This window comes from Danio rerio, chromosome 16 (assembly GCF_052040795.2).
Source record: "Danio rerio strain M-AB ecotype USA chromosome 16, GRCz13ab, whole genome shotgun sequence".
In the NCBI taxonomy this organism is placed as follows: Eukaryota; Metazoa; Chordata; class Actinopteri; order Cypriniformes; family Danionidae; genus Danio; species Danio rerio.
This window is the reverse complement of record NC_141036.1, coordinates 18,104,356-18,129,958: the sequence shown is the minus strand read 5'-3', so window position 1 is coordinate 18,129,958 and position 25,603 is coordinate 18,104,356. Positions and strand designations below refer to the sequence as shown.

Sequence of the window (25,603 nt, the reverse complement as noted above, 5' to 3'; positions counted from 1 at the left end):
TGTTTCTGTTTGCTTATGGGTTTAGACTGTGGGGTTCAGATGAAGTGTCCTGCTTGTTTGTTTGTTTGTTTGTTTGTTTAGCTTTACTGTATGTTTGTTTTGATTTGTTGTACTCTGTTTGATTTATGGATCTCTTAGACACCCCCTTCTAAATTCTGTTTCTGATCTAGTATGTTACAGGTAGGCCAACACTTTGGGAGTTTGTGGACGTTGTGCATTAGTGTTCCAGTGTATCTAATAAAGAATCACACATCTCAGCATTTTTCTCTTATGTGTGTTTTGGGTACTGAAACAAGAGTTAGACAGCATGTGTATCTCACGCTTTGAGCGGGGTGGTTTTTGTAACAGAATAAATGGGTTACAAGTGGGACAGTATGAGTTTCATATGCTGTAACACAGGAGTGAGACTGTTTGTTTATTTTTGGCTCAGTGCGAGCGTGTCGATGGCTGCCGATGCGTCGCAAAGGAAAGCTCTGAGATACCAGCAAACCTTGGTCAGTCACTGTCTTTCTGTGCCTCTCTATCTTCTGTTGTTTTGTTGTCTTGTGCTGAGGCGTTTCATTGTCTTGCTGTTGGCGGGTGGCTTGCTGAGGTGTATTATGGTCAGTCTGGTTTGTTCTAACCTAGATACACTTGCCTGCCCAAAACATGACTCTAAATAATAGTTCTTAAAGACTTTGACTTCACTAGCCTTGGCTTTACTTGATTTTCCATTCTATTCTTAGTGGTGACATACATAGAGCACACTGGGCTCTTCTAGCACAACTCATGAATAGGAATGAGAATTGTCATAACCTGTGTCAACACCCTGCTGATTAAAGATAGTCTGTCTCGTAAACTTCCATTAGAGTCAGTTCTATGAATTTGCACTTAATTGAGTGTCTATTAGAAGAAAACCCTGTTTATAGAACCATAGAACTGTGTACTATGTTTCAGCTTTGTGCTTTTTTAATGCTTGTCAATTACTTTGTGTATACTTTGGGCTACTGCCTGTTGAAATATTTTCTTTTTAGGTTGAGGATTATTTTTAATGTCAAAGACTTGCAGATGTGTGAAACAAACTTGTGCATATTTGTGCGATCCTATGCAGTACGTCTCGGCTGCTGCATGCTAACAGAAACCTGAGCATGCAGGTTAAATATACACCTAGCCCTCTCTGTCAGGCTGATGTCAATGGACGCTGCATCTAAAAGCAATGTGGTCAGCTGTACAGGTACATTCAAATATTTTTTAATTTTTTTATTTTTTTGGACAGTTTTTTTTTTAGGAATGGCTAAAGAATGTGTTAAAGTAAAAAAGAAAAAGTTGAAAAAGTTCAGTTGTCAAAAAAACCAAAAACAAAACAAGAGAAAGTGGTGTGTGAAAAGGTGAGATGAGGGGTGATAGAGATTCTGTTCTTTTGCTGTCAGTTCTGCACTCTCACAAGTCACTAAGTTCCCACACACAACCTCCCATCAACCTTCCATTTCTCCACCTGTCTTCTCTTACTTTTGAGTTCCCACAGATTTTTTTCTTTCCTGCCGCACTATATGGGACTGTTTCCAGGGCTGAGCTTTTTTAACCTTTCCGCATACATGCATCACTGGCCCTGCTAGCCCCTTTCTCTCTGTCTAAGAGAAGAATCCAGTCAGAGAAAAATCTTATCAGCAGCTATGTTCACACAATTTATGTAAATGTTTACCTCTGTATAATCAGATTTAATACACAGTTTAGTACCAACTGTGGTACTGCTAATTTACTTTTATTTTTTTTAATTAATTTATTTATTTTTTTAACAAAGGCAATGTATGTGAATGGTCAGATTTTGCTAACTTGTAACTCAAATAATGAATTTCTTTCTCATGTGGAATAAAAATGAAGCACACTATAAAACAAATATTATGTAAATCGTTAGGGGTTTCCAACATTTTTCAGAATATCTTATTTTGTGTTTAACAGAAGAAAGAGACTCATAAAAGTTCGACATAATTAAAGGATGAGTAAATGATGACATAATTTTCTATGCCTTAAATTAACTATTTTAAGTGGTATTTACTGTAAGTAGTACACTTACAGGTATACTAGAACACAGGTGCTAGTATACTTTCCTTGCTAAATAGACACTTAAAAGTTTATTTAAACATTACTTAATTATATTTCATAAAACTAACTTGAAGCATTTATTTCATGAGGTCTAAAAATAATGAACAATAAATAATATTTAATTTTTACTCATTTTAATCAGATACAACTGTGCTTTATCAAGTGTTGAAACTGAGATTAATATGTTACAATACAATGTTTGTTAATAAATTATATAGATTTGGTGTTTTTATTAACATATTATTTAGATTAGATGTTAACTCATTTTTTTAACTATTATTGAAAATTGTAAAGTGCAACAGGGGAAAAATATTCTGTTCTTTTTACGTTCTTTCGCAAAACTTTTGGATTTCCATATAAATCTTTGTATTTTTTTCCCCCAAAATGTTTGCATCCTATTCCCAGAGAAATTTTGCATTGTCCACAAAAGCACTGTGACAAAAGTTGGTACAAAAAGTTTTAAAGGTGATCAGAGTTCCTATAGCTCTCGCAAATGTTTCAAGAAAACACACTTAGATGTTGCTTGATAGCTTGCTGTCCCGGGAGAGTACCCTGAACTCGGAGAAAATTGAGTCCAAGTCTCTCGTCTGGTCAATGAGCATGTAAGGGGGTACGATACCAGGTAGTTCTTGAGAGCTCCCTCAATTTGTTTGGCCTATTCATTGGTTAATCATAACTGTTTCTATTGGTTTATTTAATTCACTGATGTTGCATGTTACTGTACTGTGAGTAGAAACCAAAGTACCTGGGGAAACCCACACGAGCATGGGAAGAACATGTAAACTCCTCACTGCAATGCCAGCTGGCCCAGCCGAGACTCAGTGCTAACTACTGATTCACCGTGACACCCAGTGCTGGATTCATTTAGAAAAGAGGAGGAGGGAGATGGGGGATATCAGGTGCCTGTCTTGAAATTAGTTTGTGAAACTTCACATTGTGAGAGAATGCAAAAAGAGAAATATAATATTTCTATCAATCTATTTTTTTTCCATTATATTGAGCCATTTCTGCCATGGCCAGGTTAGGAGTTTGCTTGGAGAAAAAGTAAATCAAAGAAAAGATTCTGCTACGAGACAAAAACCTATTGCATGTGAATCCCCTAAGAAGATCGGCGTATTCTTTTACAGCAGTGTTTGCTTATACTAATGTTGAACAGCACTATGTGTATTTTTAATGGTCTTGGTTAAGTGATTTCACTTCCAGGTCATGCAGCTGCTGATGACCTGTTCTTTAGCACAGTTCCTTTGGGAGTCTTGACTGCTGAATGACAGCAATGAACAGACTGAGAGTCAAATGGTCAGTGTAAGAAGAGTGCAGAGAATAAAATAGTGGTTGCGTTTGAACTTTTACTCAATTTTTGGGCAGAATAGCAAATAAAATTTTTTTGATGATGAATTTGCCTATTCCTCAGAACTCCAGACTGCTGAAATAATGAAATTCAAACAAGTTTGTTTACCTACTCATTTTGCTCGGTATCGTATTTTAAGTTTAAGAGGTTGTTTACACAACAATGTTGGAAATGTTTTATGTGCTTTGACCATTATTTGACAGTATTATTTTGGGGATTGATAACGTAAAATATGTCAAAACTATCTCGAGGCTATGTAAGCTACAAAGATGCAATTTTGTAAAACAAGTGAAGTGACCAGCGAATGTATTCTGTGTTCAGTTTACAGCCATGTGGGAACGCTTGACATCCAAAACAAAAATAACAGATTGTGTAAATGCATATGTGCGCAGACGTGTAATGTTTGTTTACAAAGTGTCAACCAGCTGCTGACTGGTCTGAAATGCTTAATGCAGCATGTTTAGTAGTTTCTTATAGAATCTGTGTGAACTGGAAGTATTTTGACAACGTTGGTGTCTTCATACACTGTAAAAAAAAAAAAAAAAAAAAAATTCAGGGTTCCACACAATTCAATCATGTGGTCCCAACACAAATTGATAAAGTTAACTTAACACTTTTAACAAATTTATGTGGATTAAACATAAAAAATGTCTAAAAGTTGTCCCAATAAAATCTTAAGAGTTGTGTTGTTTTAGTTAATTTTAAACAAGTAGTTTAATCAAGCAAAAAAAAAAAAAAAAGTATAAAATGTATTAATATTTAAGGCACAATTACAGTACATGTTTTCAAAAAGCTTTTGAAAATGTGTAATTGTGCCTTAATTATTAATACAATGCTGGAGTGATCAGTGTGTCAGTGTAATGTTTAATTCATATACAGTTGAAGTCAGAATTATTAGCCCCCCTGATTTATTAGTTCCCTTGTTTATTCCCCCAGAAGATATCCTTGCTCTGTTAAACATCATTTGGAAAATATTTAAAAAAGAAAAAAAATTTAAAGGGGCTGATAAAAATTGACTCCAACTGTACTGTTTAGCATAAATATTATGTGTGAAAATGTAATTGAAATGTTGAAGGCATAGTTCGCCCATGTAAATATCAAGATTTCATGATTTACTCATCCTGTGATTGTTCCAAGTAGTTTCTTTGGTCCCACTTGTCACTTATACCTGTGAACTTACATAGTAACTAGATGTGTAAGTAGTATGTAACTACATTGTATGTACACACTGATTCATAGTACTTACTTGTGTAATACTGGTGTAACTACAAAAATTTAACAACCCACTGAATAGTATGTCTAAGTTCAAATGTGTAACAGGACATTAGTAACAACACTAAAGTACACATCTGTAACAAGAATTATGTAAGTGCAAGTGCATTATGTAAGTGCCCCATCAAACTCTTCAGAATAGCTTGCTTTGTGTTCAACAGAAGAAAGGGATTCATAAAAGTTTAGAGCCAACTGAATGTGAGTAAATTATGACAGATTTTACATTTTTGGGGGCGAACTAAACCCTTAAATTATTTCTTATTTAAAATTTGTATTTATGTGATGTTCCACTTTGAATATTCCACGATAGTCTTTTTAGAAAACACCTGAGTAAATGTTAATGTAAAACCTGAATTATTGTGTCCATGAGAGTAACAGTGATTATTTTAAAGACTCATTTGGAAACAAAATTGTTTCAACATGTTTAATGTATTTCCCTCACCTCTATTAAGCCTTTCCACCTAACAGAATAATTACTTAATGCGTGTAAAAAAAATATTCACACACACACACACACACACACACACACACACACACACACACACACACACACACACACACACACACACACACACACACACACACAAAAACCATTTAAATTGCACTTTTACAAATGAACATATCCATATCAACGAATGTGTAATTATTTGCTGTTTTTATTCTATTTTAATATCTTTTATTTTCATGGCTGCCATAACATTTTGGTTTTGGAACTTTTGCCACTTTTAAAAAAAGGAAAGTATAGGGGTGAAAGATATCACTGCATTGTAAAACCCAACAGTCAACTTTAACAAATGAAATGAGTGGTTACCTTCAAAAAAAAAAAAAGAGAGTTTTAAACTCAGCAATGAAGTACCTCATTACTTTAACTTAAATGGAATAAGTTCACAGTACTCAAATGGTTTGCAGCAATCGGTTTCCTCAAGCAGTTTGAGTTGCTTTAACTTTTTGGGTTTTTCACTAATCAGTTGGTTTAAGTTCTATTCATTAATTGGGTTTTACTCTGCTCAAATTGCTTTGTTTACTCAAATTAAGTTCACGGTATTCATTAGGATTCGTTTTTGAACCTAAATGGTTTGTTTGAAATAAAAGTAAACTAATCTTTTTTTTACTCCAATACATCTTTATATTTGTTTTTTTCCCCTCAGCTTTTCTGTAACTAGCAAAATGACATTCAGTAAAATACATTTAAAATGTAAGTACAATTAGCATGATTATAAAAATTAAGTTAGCTTCACAGTTCCAAGTTACAATGGGTTTACTTTATTTTTGTAAAGTCAACTTCTTACTTTAAAGGCAATTGGTTTACTAGCTTTAAGTAATTTCTCACTTTTTACAGAGTAAGTAAATAATGTGTAATTGTTAACTTTTTATTTTTTTAATCCTTTTAATGTAGCTTTTATTGAAATCGACTTAAGCACAACCGCTCAATCAATATCACGAAACACAAAATGCTTCAATGTGCAGGTTACATGTGAAGGATTTCAGCTGAGCACCAGACAGGATTAGGAAGGCACAGACCTGTGAATTACCAGTTGCTGACAGCCCACTGTCAACCACAGTTTGTAATATAGCACACTGCATTATGGGTATTGTGGTTTACTTGCATTAGCCTAGTAGACACCCCCCTAGGGCAGATACAGTTACTAATATCTTAATATTTAGTGAAGGTGAAGAGGAGGACGGGAGAAACGCAGGTAGAAGACGAATGTAAGAGGAAAACACAGGAAAATAAAGCAAGATGATAAGGGAACCCATCAACACATTTGAGACGGTTCTGAATTTCGATCAAGTTCTGGTGAGATTATAAATTAAGCATTTTTTTCTCTTTTTTTCACCTTAAATATTTTTTTGTTTGTTTTTTACTGTTTAAACTGTTTATGCTGTGCATTTTTGTATGAATATGGAGGAATTTATGTTAATGATTTTGTTTCATTATATACAAAACATGTTACTTTTAGTCAATGTTAAACTATCAAAATATGTTGAAGCTAATTTGTTCATTTTGCACTGTAAAAATGAATGCTAAAAAGTCAAGACAACAAATTTGTTTATGTTTCTTTAACTCATTTTTAAATGTTTATCAACTAAATGTTTTAGGTTATATGAAGTTTTACTTAATATTATGAAATCAGTTTAATTGATGTGATGACCCTTTCAAAAATATATATAAACTTTAAAAAGAAAATAAGTCATTATTAGATTTTTGCTGATTTTATTTTCTTATTTTGTTTTGTCCTATAATATTTTATAGTAATAAAACATGTTTTATATATATTCTAAAATTACGGTAATATTAAGTATATAATTGTGTTTGTATGTAGATCTCAGTGTATGTGTGTGTGTTTGTTATAAAAGTGTGATAATTATTTAGAGAAAGATGTGATCAGTCTGTCAGTGAATGGGTCAGATTTTTGATTATTGTATTTAGACATACACTGACCAGCATGTCTGTGTTTTTAATTAACTCTCAAAGTCACTGTGTCCTCCATGCTTGTGTCTGTTAGCAACTTTCACTCTCTTTGCCCTGTCTGTCCTTCCATTCATCTTGCTTTCAGTTGTTTCTGGTCCTTTTTGGCTGAAATACATAATTTCTTATATCAAATTATTATTTTTATTTTAAAGAATGACATGTCCTGTAATTTATTTGCTTGATCATATGATTTCAGTTGTTTGGATAAGAGAAGCTTGCAATGAGTTTTTAGGCCATGGTTTTGAACTTAAGTCTTCAGTGTAAATAAAGAATGAGGAAAAAAAGCTGTTGGAAGGGGACACAGAATGTGTTGTCAAATAATTTCTCACGCTGTCATCCTGAGTCAGTGACTAGAAAATGAAAGAGGCAATGATAGAAACAGCCTTGGTTCTTCTCTCTACTTTCTACTTTGACTACAACAAACATTTTTTAATGTAGTCCTCATGATTTTTATTTTATTTTTTAAGGTATTCTTTGCTACACTTTTGAAAAAAGTTGGAACAGTAAAGCATTTTTAACTTTTTAATGTTGCCATTCCTTTTCTCACCACTTAAAATACGTTTAGGGACTGAAGACACCAAGTGATGAAGTGTTTCAGGTGTAATTTTTTACCCATTCGTCCTGCACACAAGTCTTAAGGTGGTGAATAGTAAGCCGTCTTTGTTGTCGCATTTTGTGCTTCAAAATGCACCACACATTCTCTATTGGAGACAGGTCGGGACTGCAGGCAGGCTCTTTCTCCACAGCCAGGACTTTGTAATGTATGCAGAATGTGGTTTTGCAATGTCTTGTTAAATTGGCATGGAAAAGAAGGCACCATATTGTGCTCCAAAATCTCTATGTATTTTTCAGCATTAATGCTGCCATCACAGAAGTGCCTTTGTCAAGGCCACTGACACAACCCTATACCATGACAGACCTTGGCTTTTACACTTGTTGCTGGTAACAGTCTGGATGATTCTTTTCTTTTTTAGTCCAGAGCCCACGGCGCCTATTTCTCCCCAAAAAATAATACCTGAAATGCTGATTCATCTGACTACAGTACATTTCTATAGTATGATGATCTGTCCCAGATGCATCGAGCCCAGAGAAGTCGATGGTGCGTCTAGACACTGTTAGCATAGGGCTCCCTTTTGGCACAGTAGTTTTAACTGGCATTTGTAAATGTAACTACATATTGTAGTATATGACAAAGGTTTGCCAAAGTAGTCCTGAGCCCATGTGATGATATCACCTATAGATGAAATATGATTCTTGATGCAGTGCCGCCTGAGGGATCAGAGATTATGGTTATTTAGCTTAGGCTTGCACCTTTGTCTCTTACACACTGAAAATCCTCCAGATTCCTTGAATCTTTTAATGTATGTTATGAACTGTTGAAGGTGAAATTTCAAAATCTCTGCCTATCTTTCTGTGAGGAACATTGTTTTTAAACATCTCAATAATTTTCTCATGTATTTTTTGGCACCTGTTGACATGACCTGTTTCAAATGACCATAATGATCATTATTTAACCAATATTTTTTTTTTAACCTGATTATGACTTTAACAGGTGGGTTAGGTTAGGATTGAACCCAGGTCTCTTGGACTCAAAGCTGGGGCTTTTCCCAACTGAGCTAACCCCTCAACAGATGAACCCAAGTGCAGAAGACTAATAAGGAAACTTGAGGCTGTATTTTCAGAAAAAATAAACAAATGATCTTTACTTGAAAAATGGAAAACAAAGTACAACAGAAATGACCGAAGCCGAACTTCTAGTAAACAGGCCAAACAAATCAGACACAAGGGTCAAAAATACAACAATAAAGAGTAACTTGTCTTCTCTAGAAGATCAGGAGAACACCAGGCAGTAATAAACACAAGACTGAACACAGTAGCTGGTAACACACACACTGATATGGGGCAGAACACAGGTGTTGCAAATCAAGCTTGAGTTGTGGCACACAGCAGATGGCAAGAAAGTGGTGCTATGCACAGATCCGGAGGAAGCACCTCCTTCTGGTCAGGAGGAGAAATGCAGCTTAATTAATTCTTACTGGAGCCTCACCTCTAAGAACGGCTCCTGACATTCCTCTAGAGCTTCTTTGGGCATGATTAAAGTCAGTGATCAGCACTGGTTCCAGTATATCCTTAGCCAGCACCCATGACCACTCCTCTGGGCCATAGCCCTCCCAGTCAACAAGGCACATTCCCACGGACCAGCCAAGAATCCAGAAGCCTGCGTACCGTGTAAGCCGGTCTACCCTCAATGATCCGGGGTTTTGGCATGGGTTTGCTGGGTGGGGAGAGAGAGGAACATACAACAGGTTTTAATTTGGAAACATGAAAGGTGTGGTGAATCCTTATGGACCTAGGCTGGAGTAGCCGGTAGGATACAGGATTTATCTTTCGGAGGATCTTAAATGGACCAAGATAGCGTGGGGCCAGTTTGCGAGACTACCCGAAGAGGAAGATCCCTGGTTTAAAGCCACACTCTCCTACCTGGGTGATGTGTGGGCCCTGGCCTTCGGCGCTTGTCTCCGCTGTTGTTGGGTTGCTTTTAGTAAGGCTACTCGAGCTCTCTGCCATGATCGTCTGCATCGGTGGACCACTTTGTGTAGCAACTGGGACACTAACTTCTGGTTCCTGTCCAGAAAACACAAGGGGAGGGAAACCATACTGGCCTTCAAAAGGAGACATTACCAAAGAATACTGGTAAAAGATGTTATGTGCAAACTCAGCCCAGACCAACCAGGAGCTCCAAGTGGTCTGATTGTCTGATATCTCAAAGACCTTTCAATCACTTGGTTTACCCTATCTGTCTGACCATTAGATTGGGGATGAAAGCCAGATGAGAGGCTAATGGAGCACCTAATGAAATTCCTTTCAGAACCTGGACATGAAGTGTGGCCCACGGTCGGAGACCGGAAAGCTATGGATCCTAAACACATTCTGCATGAGAAGCTCGCCTGTCTGACTTGCTGTTGGGAGTTTGGCCAATGGGAGTAAATGACGCCTTGGAAAATCTGTCCACTACCACCAGAATGACTGTATTACCTTTGGACTCTGGTAGGCCTGTAACACAGTCTAATGATATGTGTGTCCAAGGGTGTTTAGGAATAGGCAGTGGGTGCAGCAGGCTTTGAGGTCAGGTTCTTGGCTCCTTGTTCTGTGCCCAAATAGAGCAAGCAGCAACAAAAATTTGGACATTATTCTGTAGCTTTGGCCACCAAAATTTGTCTCTGGATGAGCTTGTGCGTTCTAGTTGCCCCAGGGTGGCCCGATTGGAGGAAAGCATGAGCCCGCTGCAACACTTCAGAGCGTAGTTGGTTAGGTACAAAGGGACGCCCTGGAGGACTTTTACCTGGCACTGTCTGAGCTGTGCTCTCCTGACAGTCTCTTCCAATTCCCAAGTCCCAGTTCCCCACTGGATTGCACCAACCACTCTGGAGGTAGGTATAATAATAACAGAGAGTGCATCTGGCTTTAATTTTTTTGAGCCTGGGCGATAAGAGAGAGTAAAGTCAAAAAGGGGTAAAGAAAAGGGTCCAGCGAGCTTGCCTGTGGTTTAACCTCTTAGCCTCTCTAATGTAGGTGAGGTTCTTGTGGTCTGTCGAGATGATAAATGGATGTTTGGCCCACTCCAACCAGTGTCTCCACTCTTCTAATGCCACCTTGACAGCCTCTGAGCTGGTGTAAGCCTGTGAGAAAGATAAGCACATGGGTGAAGCTTGTTGTAGGTCTTACTTTTTTGAGAAAGGACTGCTCCTATGCCTATGTCAGAAACATCCACCTCCACTACAAAAGGAAGCTCTGGATCCAGAAGAGCTAAAATGGGGGCAGATGTGAAGAGAACCTTCAGTCTGTTAAAGGCCTTATTGGTCATCTCAGTCCACACAAATGACTTGGCAGTCTTCTTGGTTAGGGCAGAGATTTGTTCTGCAATATAACTGAAGCCTCTAATAAATCTCCAATAAAAATTATCGAACCCCAAAAATTGTTGGACCTACTTAACTGAACATGGTTGTGGCCAATCCAGTACTGCCTTGATTTTGCCAGGATTAATCTGAAGGCTACATTTGTATTCTATGAACCCAAAAAAAGACACTTTGAAGACGTGAAATTCACTCTACTCCAGCTTAACGAACAGTCTGTGTCTCAACAACTGGGAGAGGACCTGCCGGACATGTTGTACATGATCTTGATAGTTACTTGAAAAACTGAGTATGTCATCCAAGTAAACAAAAACAAATTTGTTCAACATCTCCCTGAGGACATCATTATTGAATGCCTGAAAGACGGCTGGGGCATTTACAAGACCAAAAGGCATTACCTGATATTCATAGTTGCCTGTTGGAATGTTGAAAGCGGTCTTCCACTCATCTCATTCCCTGATCTTGACCAGATGGTAGGCATTTCTGTGGTCCAACTTCGTGAAGATAGTGGCGCCCTGTAGTATCTGAAAAGCAGCGTTCATCAGGGGTGATGGGTAGCGATTCTTAAAGGTGATGTGATTCAAACCTCTATAATCAATACAGGGTCGCAGACTCCTATCTTCTTGGAAACTAAAAAAAAGCTTGCTCCTGCAGGTGAGGTTGAAGGGTGAATGAATCCACTATCTATGGTCTCGTTTAGGTATTTCTTCATGGCAGTTCTTTCAGGGATAGAGAGAGAGAGAGAGTACATTCTTCCTCGAGGCGGGCATGCTTCAGGTACAAGCTCGATAAAACAAACATAAGGATGATGCGGGGGTAACGAAGTAGCCTAAGACTTACTGAAGACTTCACTGAGATCCATGTATTATAGAGGAACTCGGGACAGACATGGAGAAACCTAAGGTAGGTCTGGCAAGAGATCTGGGGACTTGATAGTGAATGGCTTGAGCTTGGATGTAACTCAAACTTCAGTGGTGGGTATGGTTATAGTGTGGGCTGAAGGGGATCTGGGGTAATCGGGCTGAGGTCCAAGAAATTTTTCCAGTGGCTCAAGAGAATGGCAAAAGAAAAAATCTGAAACACAGCAGTATCCCAACTCTTTACAACACATCTGGACTAGTCTATAAAAGGGTTGTGATGGAATAACCAAGGGAAACCAAGAACTAAGGGGTGTTCTGGTAAATGGATAAAAAAATTGTATCACTTCTCTGTGTGCCCCTATCTTTAACTGGAGAGATGTGGTGCAGTGACTAACCTGTAATGAACCAACAGGTCTGCCGTCTAGTGCTCTGATGGTGATGGGTCTCTAGAGGACTAAAGTTATAATGCCCAGCTCACTGGCCATGTTGATATGCATATAATTACCAGCAGCTCCAGAATCAATGAAGGCACAAAGATGGTGTAGTTGGTTGCCTTGGGTGATAGTGGCTCGAACTCCAGAAGTGATAGCCCAGGGGGAAGTATCTACTCTCGCCCGGATCCCCCTCTACCTGGATAAGAACTGGCTTTCCCCTTCAGTTCTGGGCAAGTGGAGCGAAAGTGGCCTGGCTCTCCACAGTAGAGACAGCATCACTCCCTCATCCGCCGATCCTGTTCAGTCTGGGTCAATCTAGTTCTCCCCAATTGCATTGGTTCCTCAAGATCATGGAGTTGAAGGGGTTAAGTGATGGTGCTAGAAGGTACATAAGGATCAAATAACCTGGTCTCTCTACCTCATTCTTGTTGTCGTTACCTTAGACGATGGTCTCGAATGGCAACATCAATGAGAGACTCAAGATCTGGTGCAGGATCTCTAAAAGCCAGTTCATCCTTTAATTCAGAGGACAAGGCACGGTGAAAAGTTGCTTTCAATGCTCGCTGGTCCCATCCACTTTTTGAGGCCAGGGTTCCAAACTCAATAGAAAATTCTGCCACACTCCTCTCACCCTGAGAGAGTTAAAGTAGGCAATAACTCACATCTCCTTTACTGGCTGAATGGTGGTAGACCTTCTTCATCTCTGCAATGAAACTGGTGCTCTTGTTGGCAAGGGTAGATTACTAGTCCCATAACGATGTGGCCCAATTTAAAGCTTTGTTTTTTACCTTACTGTTCTCTTAGGGAAACCTGCTGGGTTGCAATTGAAAGGCCAGCGTGCACTGGGTGACAAATCCTCGACACCTCTCTGTGTCTCCATCAAATCTCTCTGGTGCTGGTAATTTGGGCTCTGATGAGATAAAAAAAGCTGCTGGTGGTGCAAGTACTGGTTGGGAAACTGGAGGTTAAGATTTAGTAGCTGGCGGATTTCAGTTAGAATCTGCTCATGCTTCTGGATGGTGGTTGCTTGATCAGACAGGGCAGACAGAATACGCTCGACACTGGAAGGTGGTGAAGCTTCTCCTGCTGGGTTCACTTCCATGGTTCAGTCTTGCTGTAACAGTTGGGTTAATTGAGGATTAAACCTGGGTCTCTTGGACTCAAAGCTGGGGCTTTTCCCAGCTGAGCTAACCCCTCAACAGATGAACCCAATGCAGAAGATTAATAAGATTAATTCATAATAATTAATTAATAATTGAATTCTTACAATGACCCCTTAACTGCTTCTGTTTCATTTTTTATGTCTTGCTGGTCTGAATGACAGTAAAAGATATATATTTATAAATTTTAATTTACAAAATGTTGACCAGACAAAATATAAAATATTTTGTTTTCATATTGTCTGCAATGAAATACAAGTCAAAGTAAATTTGGAAATCGCTACTTTCTTTTTTAAATTGTATTTTTCCATACAGTCCCAACTTTTTCTGACTTGGGATTGTATAAGGTTGTATTCTTAATTACTTTTCCAAATAATTATATCTTTATGTCTATAGTAATTAAGTGCTTATTAATAATTACTATTTCTATTTTAAAGTGCTATTAAAATGAAGGTGCAGTGGATAAATTGGTAATGAATACAGTTCTAAATGCACCATTGTTGCACATTTAAAGTTTGGTTTCGAATGCATATTAGCAAATACACAAATATTTGGAGTCATATATATCGACCATTTCTTGTTTTTGAGCAGGCATGAGGGGCTGAATCTGATCCCTTCAGTCTCACCCCATGTGGGGTCTGTGCTGCTCAAGAATGTATGCAGGCGTGTATTGAATGTAATGGAAGGAAGGTAAAGAATGTCTTGGTGGATCACTTCCTCCATTAGTGCCCAATATGTTGTATTGGTTACCCTGATGGACTCCTCATTATTTTCCTATTTTGTTCACTTTCTAACTCAAACTAAATCATGATGTTCTCTAACTAGTTTGCAGTTTCATCTTTACATGATTCAGTCAATTAAATCAATCGGCACCTGACATGGTTTCAGTGCATGCTAAGTTAAATTAGTTTTTTTGTATTTTGGTGCATTAAGAATTTTTAAATTGGTGTTCTGTAGTTTTGAGCTCATGTACTATATGTATGATTGAGAGTATCTTGAGGGAGCTCTTTTTCCATTCTGCCCCGTTAGACAGCATGACTATTTCTGTCTGACATATACAAATGACTGTAACTCACCACCACACACACTTATATTGATGCACTTCACATTCCTGCATCCAAAAATCATTTGCACAAGTACATGCATACAATCATGCTGAACTAATAGGCTGAACTTATCTGAGCTTAGTGTGGAAATAAAGACTTTTCAGTCAGGATTTCTGCCACTGAACTACAGCTAATATTTAGAAATGCCATTAAAACTGAATGGCGGTGCATTGCTGGACTTTTTTATTGCAATCATTGACTAGTTCACCAAAAAAAAATTAATTTACGCAACATATATGCACACTGGTATTCAAGTTGGTTCAGTGGGTAGCACCATCGCCTCACAGCAAGAAGGTTGCAGGTTCAAGCCTCGGCTGGGTCAGTTGGCATTTTTTTGTGGAGTTTGCATGTTCACCCCGTGTTCGCGATGGTTTCCTTCAGGTGCTCCGGTTTCCCCCACAATCCAAAGACATGTGGTATAGGTGAACTGGGTAAGCTAAATTGTCCATTGTGTATGTGCAACACAATCTCACGTCAATTCGTAACTTTTTGATTAAGTGGCTAAATCGGATGAATTCAAACAAAATCGTACAATTTAGTAAGATTTTCTCATCACCCAATGACGGTTGGGGTTAGGGGTGGGGTTGGGTGCCAGGCCTCCTTTTTAAAATTGTACATTTTTGTATGACTGAATTAGCCACTAAACTGTCAAAACGTAAAATACTTACATTTCCTCGTGAGATCAGGCTCGTATGTGTGGGAGTGCATGGATGTTTCCCAGTGATGAGTTGCAGCTGGAAGGGCATCTGCTGCTTAAAAACATATACTGAATAAGTTTGTTGGTTCATTTCGTTGTGGCGACCCTAAATTAATAAAAGGACTAAGCTAAAAATAAATGAATGAATATACTCGCGCTCAAGTGGTTCCAAAAAGACTTACTTCTGTTGAACACAAACGAAGATATTTTGAAGAAAGCTGAAAGCTGGTAGTCATTGGCAACCATAGTATAAAAAGACGAAATTGTGGAAGGGCCCCATTAGGGTAATGTTGAAAATTGTTTCTTAATCTATTTAATATGTATTTTTTCATTAAAATTTTCAGTTTTGACACTTTCATTTTGGACAAACAATATGCAGTGGTAAAAACAATAAGCACATTTGCTAAAAACAAACAAAGAAAGCATGAATAATGCATTTGTTTTTCATTATCTTTTTAATCGTTCATTATAAAAATGATAAAACTAAGATTTTAAATGAAAAACTAAATCAAATGAAAATAACTTAAGATTCATTCATTAATTTTCCTTTGGCATTTTGGAAGTACCACACACCAGAAGCACACATTCACATATTATTTAAGCGGTCGTACACCGGATGCGACACATGAAATTTGAAAGTACTACAAGCCAGATGCGCACATTCGCATGTTATTTAAAATGAAACTATTCAGATAATGCTTTGTGGCACGGCAGAAAAATGAACAATGTTCTGAGTTGTAGCTGGGCGCTGTGGATAATCGCCAACTTGCTTCACCGGTGTGTGTACCCTGATAGAATTCTATGTATAGAATTCTAAAATGAATGGCGCGGTGTGGCGCCAAGCAGCGTATCTGGTGTGCGATCCCCCTCTATTTCAGAGGTCGCTACAGTAGAATGAACCGCCAACTATACCAGCATATGCTTTACGTGGACGCCTCTCCAGCCGCCTGCAACCCAGTATTGGGAAATACTTATATACACTCATTCACACACACTTACACTACACACATTTTGGTTTATTTAATTCACCTATAGCACATATTTGGACTGTAGGGGAAGCCGGAGCACATGGAGGAAACCCTCACAAAGACGGGCAGAACATCTAAACTCCACACAGAAATACCAACTGGTCCAGTCAGGACTCAAACCAGCGACATTCTTGCTGTGACGGTGCTAACCACTGAGCCACCATGACGCCAACAACTAAGATCTCATTATGAAATCTATTTTATATACATTATTCAATTTGTTGGTCAAAAAATCTTTTTTTCATTATATGCTTCAGCATCTTTGGTCTTGGTCATATTTGTTATGTTTGTCTTTGTTTTCTATAGGATTTTATTGTAATTGTTTTTTGTTTGTTTGTGTTAGTGACAAATATTGTTTAATGGATAAAAAGCAAGTGCTAATTTGTTTACTGATTATTGGAAATTTTGGGGGGGGCAATAATAATTTTCCTTATAGAAAACTGCAATCTGTCTCTTTAGCTGTATGGAGAATATCGGGAGCAGCTGGGTAATATTTCCAGACGGGAGGCCACGCGTCTGTTGACTGAAAAGCAATGGAAAAGGCATGCAGACAATTCCAAGGCAACCAGGAGAGGCCATGGCAGGGCACATCATGCCAGCTTGGATGTGGGGCCACTGACACCAGGCTTAAGCCCCTCCTCTTCTTTGATAAAGTCACACCCCTATTTCAAATGCCAGGGTGAGTGACCAAAGGAAACTCATTTTGTCACCTTTATATTATGTGTATACATATAAAGTGATAAATTGTGATAAAACACAGTATTCAGTGTCAGTTGCCATTTTATTGTGTTACAGACTGCCTAGCCCGTGTCCAGAGGTATATTGTGACAAAGCTTGGGGAGGACTGGATATTCCTGGTTCTTTTGGGCCTCACTATGGCTTTGGTTAGCTGGAGCATGGATTATGCCAGTGCCAAGAGCATACAAGGTATAAACAGTTGGTTTGCATTAATAAGATGTAGCTGTACTGTTTACCTATTTGTTTACATTTATAAAGATAGTTCACCCACAATGTTAATTTGCTGTTTATTTACTCATGTTTCCTCCATCTATGATATAGATTACTTTTTCATCAATAGAATTATATAAAAGTTATTTTTAAGCTGTGTTTTTTGGTGATTCATACATCTAATGCAAGTCAATAGCTACATCCCTTTAAGATGGAAAAATTGATATTTAGGAACACAAATTTAATACACATGGCTATGTCCACCATGAGTTGACATCTTAAGATGCATAGCATAAGGTCTGTGCAAGAAACTAAATATTATTTCAACATTATAGTTTTCAATTCATAGCCTTAGAGAATGGGAAAGTATGGGTGAGGAGTGTCTACATCAGTGATGTCGACTCCTGTTCCTGGAGCTCTACATTTTCTCAGTGTTAACTGCAACATTGATCAAACGCACATGTCTTTAATTTCCAAGTGCTCCTTCAGATTCTGCTTAGTTAATGAGAGTTAGACTGAACTCTGCAGAATGTTACACCTCCTGGAACAGGGTTGAGAACCCTGGATCAACATTCTAAAACACCGTTATAAAACAAGAATAGTCAGAGAGCAATTGTGAACTTTCCCATCCTCCAAATAGGTTTTGTTTCAATTACTAAAACAAAACATCAGCATTTTCAAACCCAAACTGGGTCTTCAGCATTCCATTTTTGTGGGTCAAAGAAGCCAGATTTGTGTTGCGCAACCAATTCAGACAATTGTGTTTTATGGTGCCTGTTGGATAGCAGATAGAGTCTTGCCTCCGAAATTGAGGTTCTTCCAGTCACTGACTGGATGCTGAAAGCTGCTGCTGGGTTTTACCATGGGTTATGTCATTTGCTGGATTGTTTCAGACTTTAAGTTAGCAGATAGAGTCTTGCCACCGAAATTGAGGTTCTTCCAGTCACTGACTGGATGCTGAAAGCTGCTGCAGGGTTTTATCATGGGTTATGTCATTTGCTGGATTGTTTTCAGACTTTAAGTTATAGTCACCTCCTGAATCTCTATGAAGTACCCACAAACACTTTATATCTGCATTTAAAGTTGGATTTGATCCAGCACAAGACTGTCTTTGAGTCACTCCATAAAGAAACCTTTTGAATGTTCAGTGTCAGTTCCAGCATGCTTTTAATGTTGCTCATGATGACAACAGAATGCTCTCTAAAGTGAAGCAATACTCCTGACAAGGTTGAAGTAAGAGTAGGCCCAGGCAGCAGGTACTGCAGAGGTTATGGCCTTGATGTGGAGAGGAACAATTGTACACTACCCTATGCTTGCCATTATGGTGTACTATATGGTGGGGCATGTACCAGGATTCATGCTTTTGCTCAATTGCTTTAGGAGACAGCTTGATAACATAAGCACATAAGTTCTATGAATCTGAGTCTTTTATAAAACACACACTTATTATTAATTTACTGTCTCTCTCCTTCTCTCCCTGTATTTTCTCTACTCTTCTCGTGATGAAGACTTGATTATAAACCTAAAAGTATCCGAAATCACACACACTATACCTCTTCTCTCCCGTCTCTCTCCTCTTCTGGGCCTTTCTCTTTCTCTCCCTCTCTCTCTCTCCTTTTCTGTCTGTCTCTCACACGATGAATCTAGTCTGCGCTGCGCTGCCGTTAGCCTCCTCCGCCTGGTTAATGCTAGCTTTTCATTATTTAAAGTTACCATAACGTCTTCTTCTGTACCCTCATTCTCCTGATCATGGGTCTGTTTAAAGATGGTGTGTATGGAAAATGCCTCAATAAAGATGCCTCCTCTCCTCTTTCTCTCGCGTTTGCTAAATCCACTTGTCCACTCATTTTTGATCTATGACAGATATAACGTTACACTACAGTCCGCTCAGTTTAGTGCGGGTTATTTCAAAACTGACGTTTCCGCGCTTGACCAATTACAGCATTCTGTTTAGTTAAGGAAAAAAAGGCAGTTTAAATATAATGCTAATATTAATATGTGATCGCGATTTTTTTTGCTCGGAGGAAATAACGTTACAGTTGTCTGAGCAATATAGTTTTTGCAGAGAGGGAGGCACCTATAATAAGGCTAAACATTATTAAATACCCACGAGACACTTGTGACTTTATATCATATTTGCATTATTTTAAAAAAATGTTTCCTTCCTGTTAAAAATAAATATATTTCCAATCTGATATGTAATGGGGAGAAAAAAAGTAACACGAGTTCAGCTGATGGTGGATTCGAACCGAGTTTATGATTAATCGCGTCAAAAGATGATCCTGTGCGCCTTACTTAGGTGCGCCACTGCAGCTGCAATGAATGGAAGCTCTTTACTCATCTTGTCTCTATCAATCAGGCATCTATGGGCATAAACCCTGAATAGCTTATTACAACTAGATGCGCTATTTGCAATTAGCCAAAAAAGACACTCCGAAATGGTATTTTTTTTCTCCCGCCTCACAGGGGCCCCTAGTGCGCACGGGCCCCTGGGCCTGTGCCCATAAGGCCCATTGGTTAATCCGGCCCTGGCTCCAGCCTTTCAACTTCTTGGTTATACATCTTTGTCAGTTCTGAACTCTTGCTGAGATGCCTCTCTAGTGGTCTGAAGTGGGGAAGAACAAACTCTTTAGACATTTTTAATTGAGCCATATCTGGTTTTCTAAAGAGAGGGGTGGTATATTGAAGCATTCCATTTACTTAAACCTTTTTTTGTCTTAGTTTAAAGAAGGGTTATAGTTCCTAACCTAAATGTGAGCGAGTCACCACTTTTTCACTGTGTATGTCAGCACATCAAGCTGCTAGAGTCTTTCCAGATTTTGCAACAGCTCTTCTGTGGCTGGGGTCAGGGCCTTCTTGTTCTGGGATCTGATGATGGACTATGTTAGCTGTCCCTGCCTAGTTTGGTTCTAATATCAGCTGGCCCACTGCTTGGACCGTAGCATAGGGGTGATCAATTTGTGATGATCAGAGTCTATTAGCAGCACCTGCTGAGCACTTAAAAATACATGAAGAGGCTGTCCTTTGAGATGGTTGTATTTTATTTGTAAAAGGGCAACTACATGTGAATGCTTAGCCAGACCCAAATTTGCTGTAGTAAAGGCACCCTTTATTTTGAATCTTTTTTTCTGGTTGACATGCAGGGCAAAGAGTGAAAGATACTTTTAAATCATGAATAACTTGGGTGTCATGTTGTACTGTCTTCAAAGATAGCTTCTCTTCCTGTCCATTAAGCTTAAGTTGCTTTGCTGCCTCATGAAGCAAGATGGTATGTTCAGACCCATTGTCCAGAATTGCATAAAACACTGAAGCATTTTAAAGTTGCGACGATCAGTTAATTTATCATTTTAATTCAATTCATCTTTATTTATTAAGCGCTTTTACAATGAAGATTGTGTCAAAGCAGCTTCACATAGAACATTATAGTAAATTAAACTGTGTCAATGCAATTTTCAGTGTTGTGATTCAGTTTAGTTTAGTTAAGTGTGGTTCAATATTCCTTGCTGACAGTTCAAACACTGATGAGCAAATCGCAAACGGCGAGAAAAAAACTTCACCGATTGGCGAAAGTGAAGAATTAAAAAACCTTTAGAGAAACCAGGCTCAGTTGGGCACCACCATTTCTCCTATGGCCAAACGTCTTGTGCAGAGCTGCAGTCTAAGAGCCTGAGGCTGGAGAATGCTAAACGTCCATTTCGGAGAAGCTGCAGGTGGGAGGTCACCGGCTGGTGTACAGGCTGTCCCTTCAGGATCAATGCGAGGACTTGTCTATAACAGGGGTCTTACAGAAATTAGTCTCATGCTCTCCACTCTTCCATGATCACCACAGCAGCTGCTCAGGATACGGCCTGGCTCAGGATTATGGAAGCCTCTGGAATAATAAAAAAAGGCTAACATTACGCGGTTGCCATGAATAATGCAGACTAACAATTCTTTAGAGGATTTGGATTTCAACAGCATTTCTGTTTTATGTGTATGCTAATGCAAAGAGATGTGTCTTTACTTTAGTTTTAAACTGACAGAGTGTGTCTGCTTCCCGAACTGTGCTAGGAAGGCTGTTCCAGAGTTCAGGTGCCCGATAAGAGAAAGATCTACCGCCTACAGTTGATTTTGATATTCTGAGAATAATTAATTGTCTAGAATTAACTGAGTATAGTAGACACGAGGGGCTATAATACACCAGGAGCTCCTTCAAATACTGGGGAGCTAAGCTGTTCAGTGCTTTGTTGGTAGTCATTGAAATTTTTAAATTTATACTATATTTAATGGGCAGCCAATGCAATGATGATAACACTAGAGTAATATGATCATATTTCTTTGTTCTAGAACTCACTCTAGCAGCCTCATTTTGAACTAGCTGAGATTTGTTAATTAGACCAGCAGGACAACCACCCAGTAACGCATTACAATAATCTAATCGAGAGGTCATGAAAGCATGAATAAGCTTTTCCGCATCAGACATTGATAGCATATGTCGAAGTTTGGCAACATTTTTAAGATGAAAAATTGATTTTACAGATGCTTGAAATCTGGCCTTCAAATGACAGGTTGCTATCAAAAATCACAAAAAATCCATCAAGGGTTAGACAATGTTTTTGGGTCCAATAAGCAAGACCTCAGTTTTATCTGATTTTAGTAATAAGAAGTTAGTAGTCATCCAATTTATCAGCCGTACAATCTGTTAATTTCATAAATTTGTACAAGTTATCAGGTTGGGAGAAAATATAAAGGTGTGTATCATCAGCATAACATTGGAAGCTAACTCTATGTTTTTTAATGATATCACCTAGCGGTAGCATATATAGTGGGAACAGTAAGGGACCAAGAACTGAGCCTTGTGGTACCCCACAGTGTACTTTTGATCTCATACAAATTGATAACGTTCAGATAGATAAGACCTGAACCTGGCCAATGCAGTTTCTGTAATACCAACATAATTTTCAAGCCTGTCAAGGAGAATATTATGATCAATTGTATCAAATGCAGCACTGAGGTCCAATAACATTAAAAAAGAAATGCAACCACGTTTAGAAGACAGGAGGAGGTAATTTGTAACTTGTAGGGGTGCTGTTTCTGTGCTATGAAATGCTTTAAATCCAGATAAAAAAAATGTTCATAAATATTGTTTCTTACATAGTTGAGCAGATACGACTTTTTCTAATATCTTTGATAGAAAAGGCAGGTTTGAAATAGGTCTATAATTTACCAGTTCTTTGGTATCAAGCTGTGTTTTTTTTTTTAAATAAGAGGCTTAATGACAGCTAGTTTAAAAGTTTTAGGAACGTATCCTAAAAGTAGGAATGATTTCAAAATGTTAAGAACAGGTTCAGAAACTTCTGAAAACAATTGTTGTAATAATTTGGTTGGTATAGGATCTAGCATAGACTTTGTTGATTTGGACGAATTTATCAGTTTAGACAGTTCTTCCTCACCTACTGTTAATAAAATTGGAAGTTTATTCAGTAACAATTTATTGTGCTCTAATTGGGACAATGATGTAGGAGACAGATTGATGGTGCTTATTTTATCTCTAATATCATCAAACTTGCATGTAGAAAAGTTCATAAAGTCATTACTGCTATGTAATGTAATGTAATGTGTATTTATGTAGCGCATAAGCACTTCACAATCATGAAGGGGGGGGGGGGGGATTCCTCTCCACACCACCACCAGTGTGTAGGATCCACCTGGATGATGTGACGGCAGCCACAGGACAATGTGCTCACCACACACCAGCTATAGGTGGGGTAAAGAGACAGTGATTGAGCCAGTTCGGTGGATGGGGATGATTGGGAGGCCATGATCGCAAAGGCCGATTAAGGGACTTTGGCCAGGACACTGGTGTTACTCTTTTTAGGAGAAGTGCCATGGGATTTTAATGACCTCAGAGAGTCAGGACCTCGGTTTAACGTCTCATCCGTAAGACGCCGCCCACTGACACTGACAGTATATTTTCCCCTTCACTTTTACTGGGGCATTAGGACTCACACAGATCACAGGTTGAGCGCCCTCTGTTGGCCTCTCCAACACCACTTCCAACAGCAACCTAGTTTTCCCATGTGGTCTCCCATCCAGGTACTACTTACTACTTACTTACTGACCAGGCTCAGCCCTGCTTAACTTCAGTGAGTAACTGGTCTTGGGCTGCAGGGTAATATGGCTGTGGCCAATGATGAGACATGTTAAGAAATGCATGTTGAAGCAGTGGCGCAGTAAGTAGTGCTGTCGCCTCACAACAAGTAGGTCTTTGCATGTTCTCCCGGCGTTCGCATGGGTTTCCTCTGTGTGCTCCGGTTTCCCCCACAGTCCAAAGACATGCAGTGCAGGTGAATTGGGTAGGCTAAATTGTCCGTAGTGTATGAGTGTGTGTGAATGTGTGTGTGGATGTTTCCTAGAGATGGGTTGCAGCTGGAAGGGCATCCGCTACGTAAAAACTTGCTGGATAAGTTGGAGGTTCATTCCGCTGTGGCGACCCCTGATTAATAAAGTGACTAAGCCGACAAAAAAATGAATGAATAAATGGCTACTGTGTTAAACAGGACCCTAGGGTTGTGATTATTTTCTTCTATTAATGTTGAAAAATAAGCTGATCTGGCAGACTTTAAAGCTTTTCTGAAGTTAAGTGTACTTTCTTTCCAGGCCAGACAAAAAAAACTTTAGTTTTGATTTCTTACATATGCGTTCCATTTTCTGGGCTGCTTCCTTTAAGGCACGTGTGTGCTCATTGTGCTATGGTGTCAGATTTTTTTCCCTAATCTTTTTGAAGTGTAACGGAGCAACTATGTCTAACATGCTTGAAATGACAGAATCAATAGTTTTAGTTGCAGTGTTAAGCTTTTCTGGGCGGCTTGGAATGCTATGGAAATTAGAAAGACCAGGTAGATAACAGACAAAGTGATCTTTAGTGTTAGCGGTGATCGTTCTACCATATTTATAGACAGAAGATGATTTAGTAAACCTATCAATGCACAATAAACAAAATATTAAAGAGTGATCTGAAATATTATCACTCTGCTGCACAACTTCAACATTATCAATATCGATACTATGTGATAATGTTAGGGCTAAGGTATGATTATGTCAATGTGTAGGCCCTTAGACATGCTGTTTCACTCAAATAGAGACTAGTATGTCTAAGACAGCCAGACTTAAAGCATCTTTTTCATTATCTAAATGAACATTAAAATCCCCAACAATTAAAATTTTATCTGTGGCCAGAACTATTTCATATAAGAAATCAGCAAATTCTTTTGTAAAGCAAAAATTGCACACTGAAATATACAACACTATTACTTTAAATATATTATATTTAAAGTCAAATCGCTGGGTAACACTACAAATATTACTGTATATTATGCCAACGCCTCCCACCTTTGCCTTTAAGATGCAGCTCATGTTTATAATGATATTCTTCATGTTAAGACTTGCTTAGGGTCATATAATCATCTAGTTTTAGCCAGGTTTCTGTTAGACAAGGTGCATCTAGCTTTAGATCAGTTGTCAGATTATTAACAAACATTAATCATATCATTATCAGTGGATCACTCGTCTGTGTTTGCACTCAGTAAATATTGGTGAAGTGCAGTGAACTGATGACCTTCACGGTCAGTCACAGTCATGTCTATTGAGCACTTGAACACAATGGCAAATCAGCAGTGTTTCAAAACATGCTAAACAGTGCTTAAATGTTAGCGGGAAATTTTTTTTTTGTTTGTTTTTTTTTTCAGTACCAAAATTCAGTGTTGTGACAAGTCTAATATAGTGAAAGAATCAGTTTATTAACTTGAGTTTGATAAATGGCATTTAAAATGTGTGTTTAGGAAAGAAAAGCTTAGCTAACTAGTGCCATTTCTCTTAACTTAGCTGAAAATGAGGTCTGAAATCCTTTTTATTTTTACTATCCATTCAGAACGGAACTTCGGGTCACACGGAAGGTGGTGAAATGATAAATTTGTGTCCCTTTCTTTTCCCTGATAAGATATACAGCCAGGTACACAACAATACGCCATTGTGGATGCCATTCCTGTGTGACTCCAGGTCATACTTCGGGTTTCTTCCCATTGCAACCTTGATTTCTTTTAAAATGGCAGCCACGTGAAACCAGTTTATACTCCAGTCCTTCTTCGTGCTCAAGCAAAATACAAGTTACGTCAACCTCAGGGGGCAGGATTAAGGTATAGCTTTCATTCAATCCCAAACTACTCCGCCTATTAAATTACTAAACATTTTCAATAGTGCCTTAATGTTATACTATAATGTTATATATTTTAAATCATCATCA

At 38.4% G+C, this 25,603-nt stretch overlaps 1 protein-coding gene across 29 annotated transcripts in view; it reads left to right on the top strand.

The window, feature by feature from the left end:
• Positions 1-428: 428 nt before the first annotated feature.
• The window catches only part of clcn1b (chloride channel, voltage-sensitive 1b), a 68,147-nt gene continuing 42,972 nt past the window's right edge, over positions 429-25,603 (top strand). For 15 of the 29 annotated variants that reach the window (XR_015511234.1, XR_015511227.1, XR_015511223.1 and 12 more), the window contains exons 1-3: positions 6,349-6,500; positions 16,834-17,053; positions 17,170-17,301. Coding sequence is in view for 2 of the 29 variants with exons in the window: in XM_087286846.1 (XP_087142972.1) it covers positions 6,444-6,500; positions 16,834-17,053; positions 17,170-17,301 (409 nt within the window). In the remaining 27 variants the exon portion in view is untranslated. Of the gene's footprint in view, positions 495-6,342; positions 6,501-16,833; positions 17,054-17,169; positions 17,302-25,603 lie in introns of those variants that run through there. The other 14 variants (XR_015511218.1, XR_015511216.1, XR_015511213.1 and 11 more) reach the window with 2 other exon arrangements.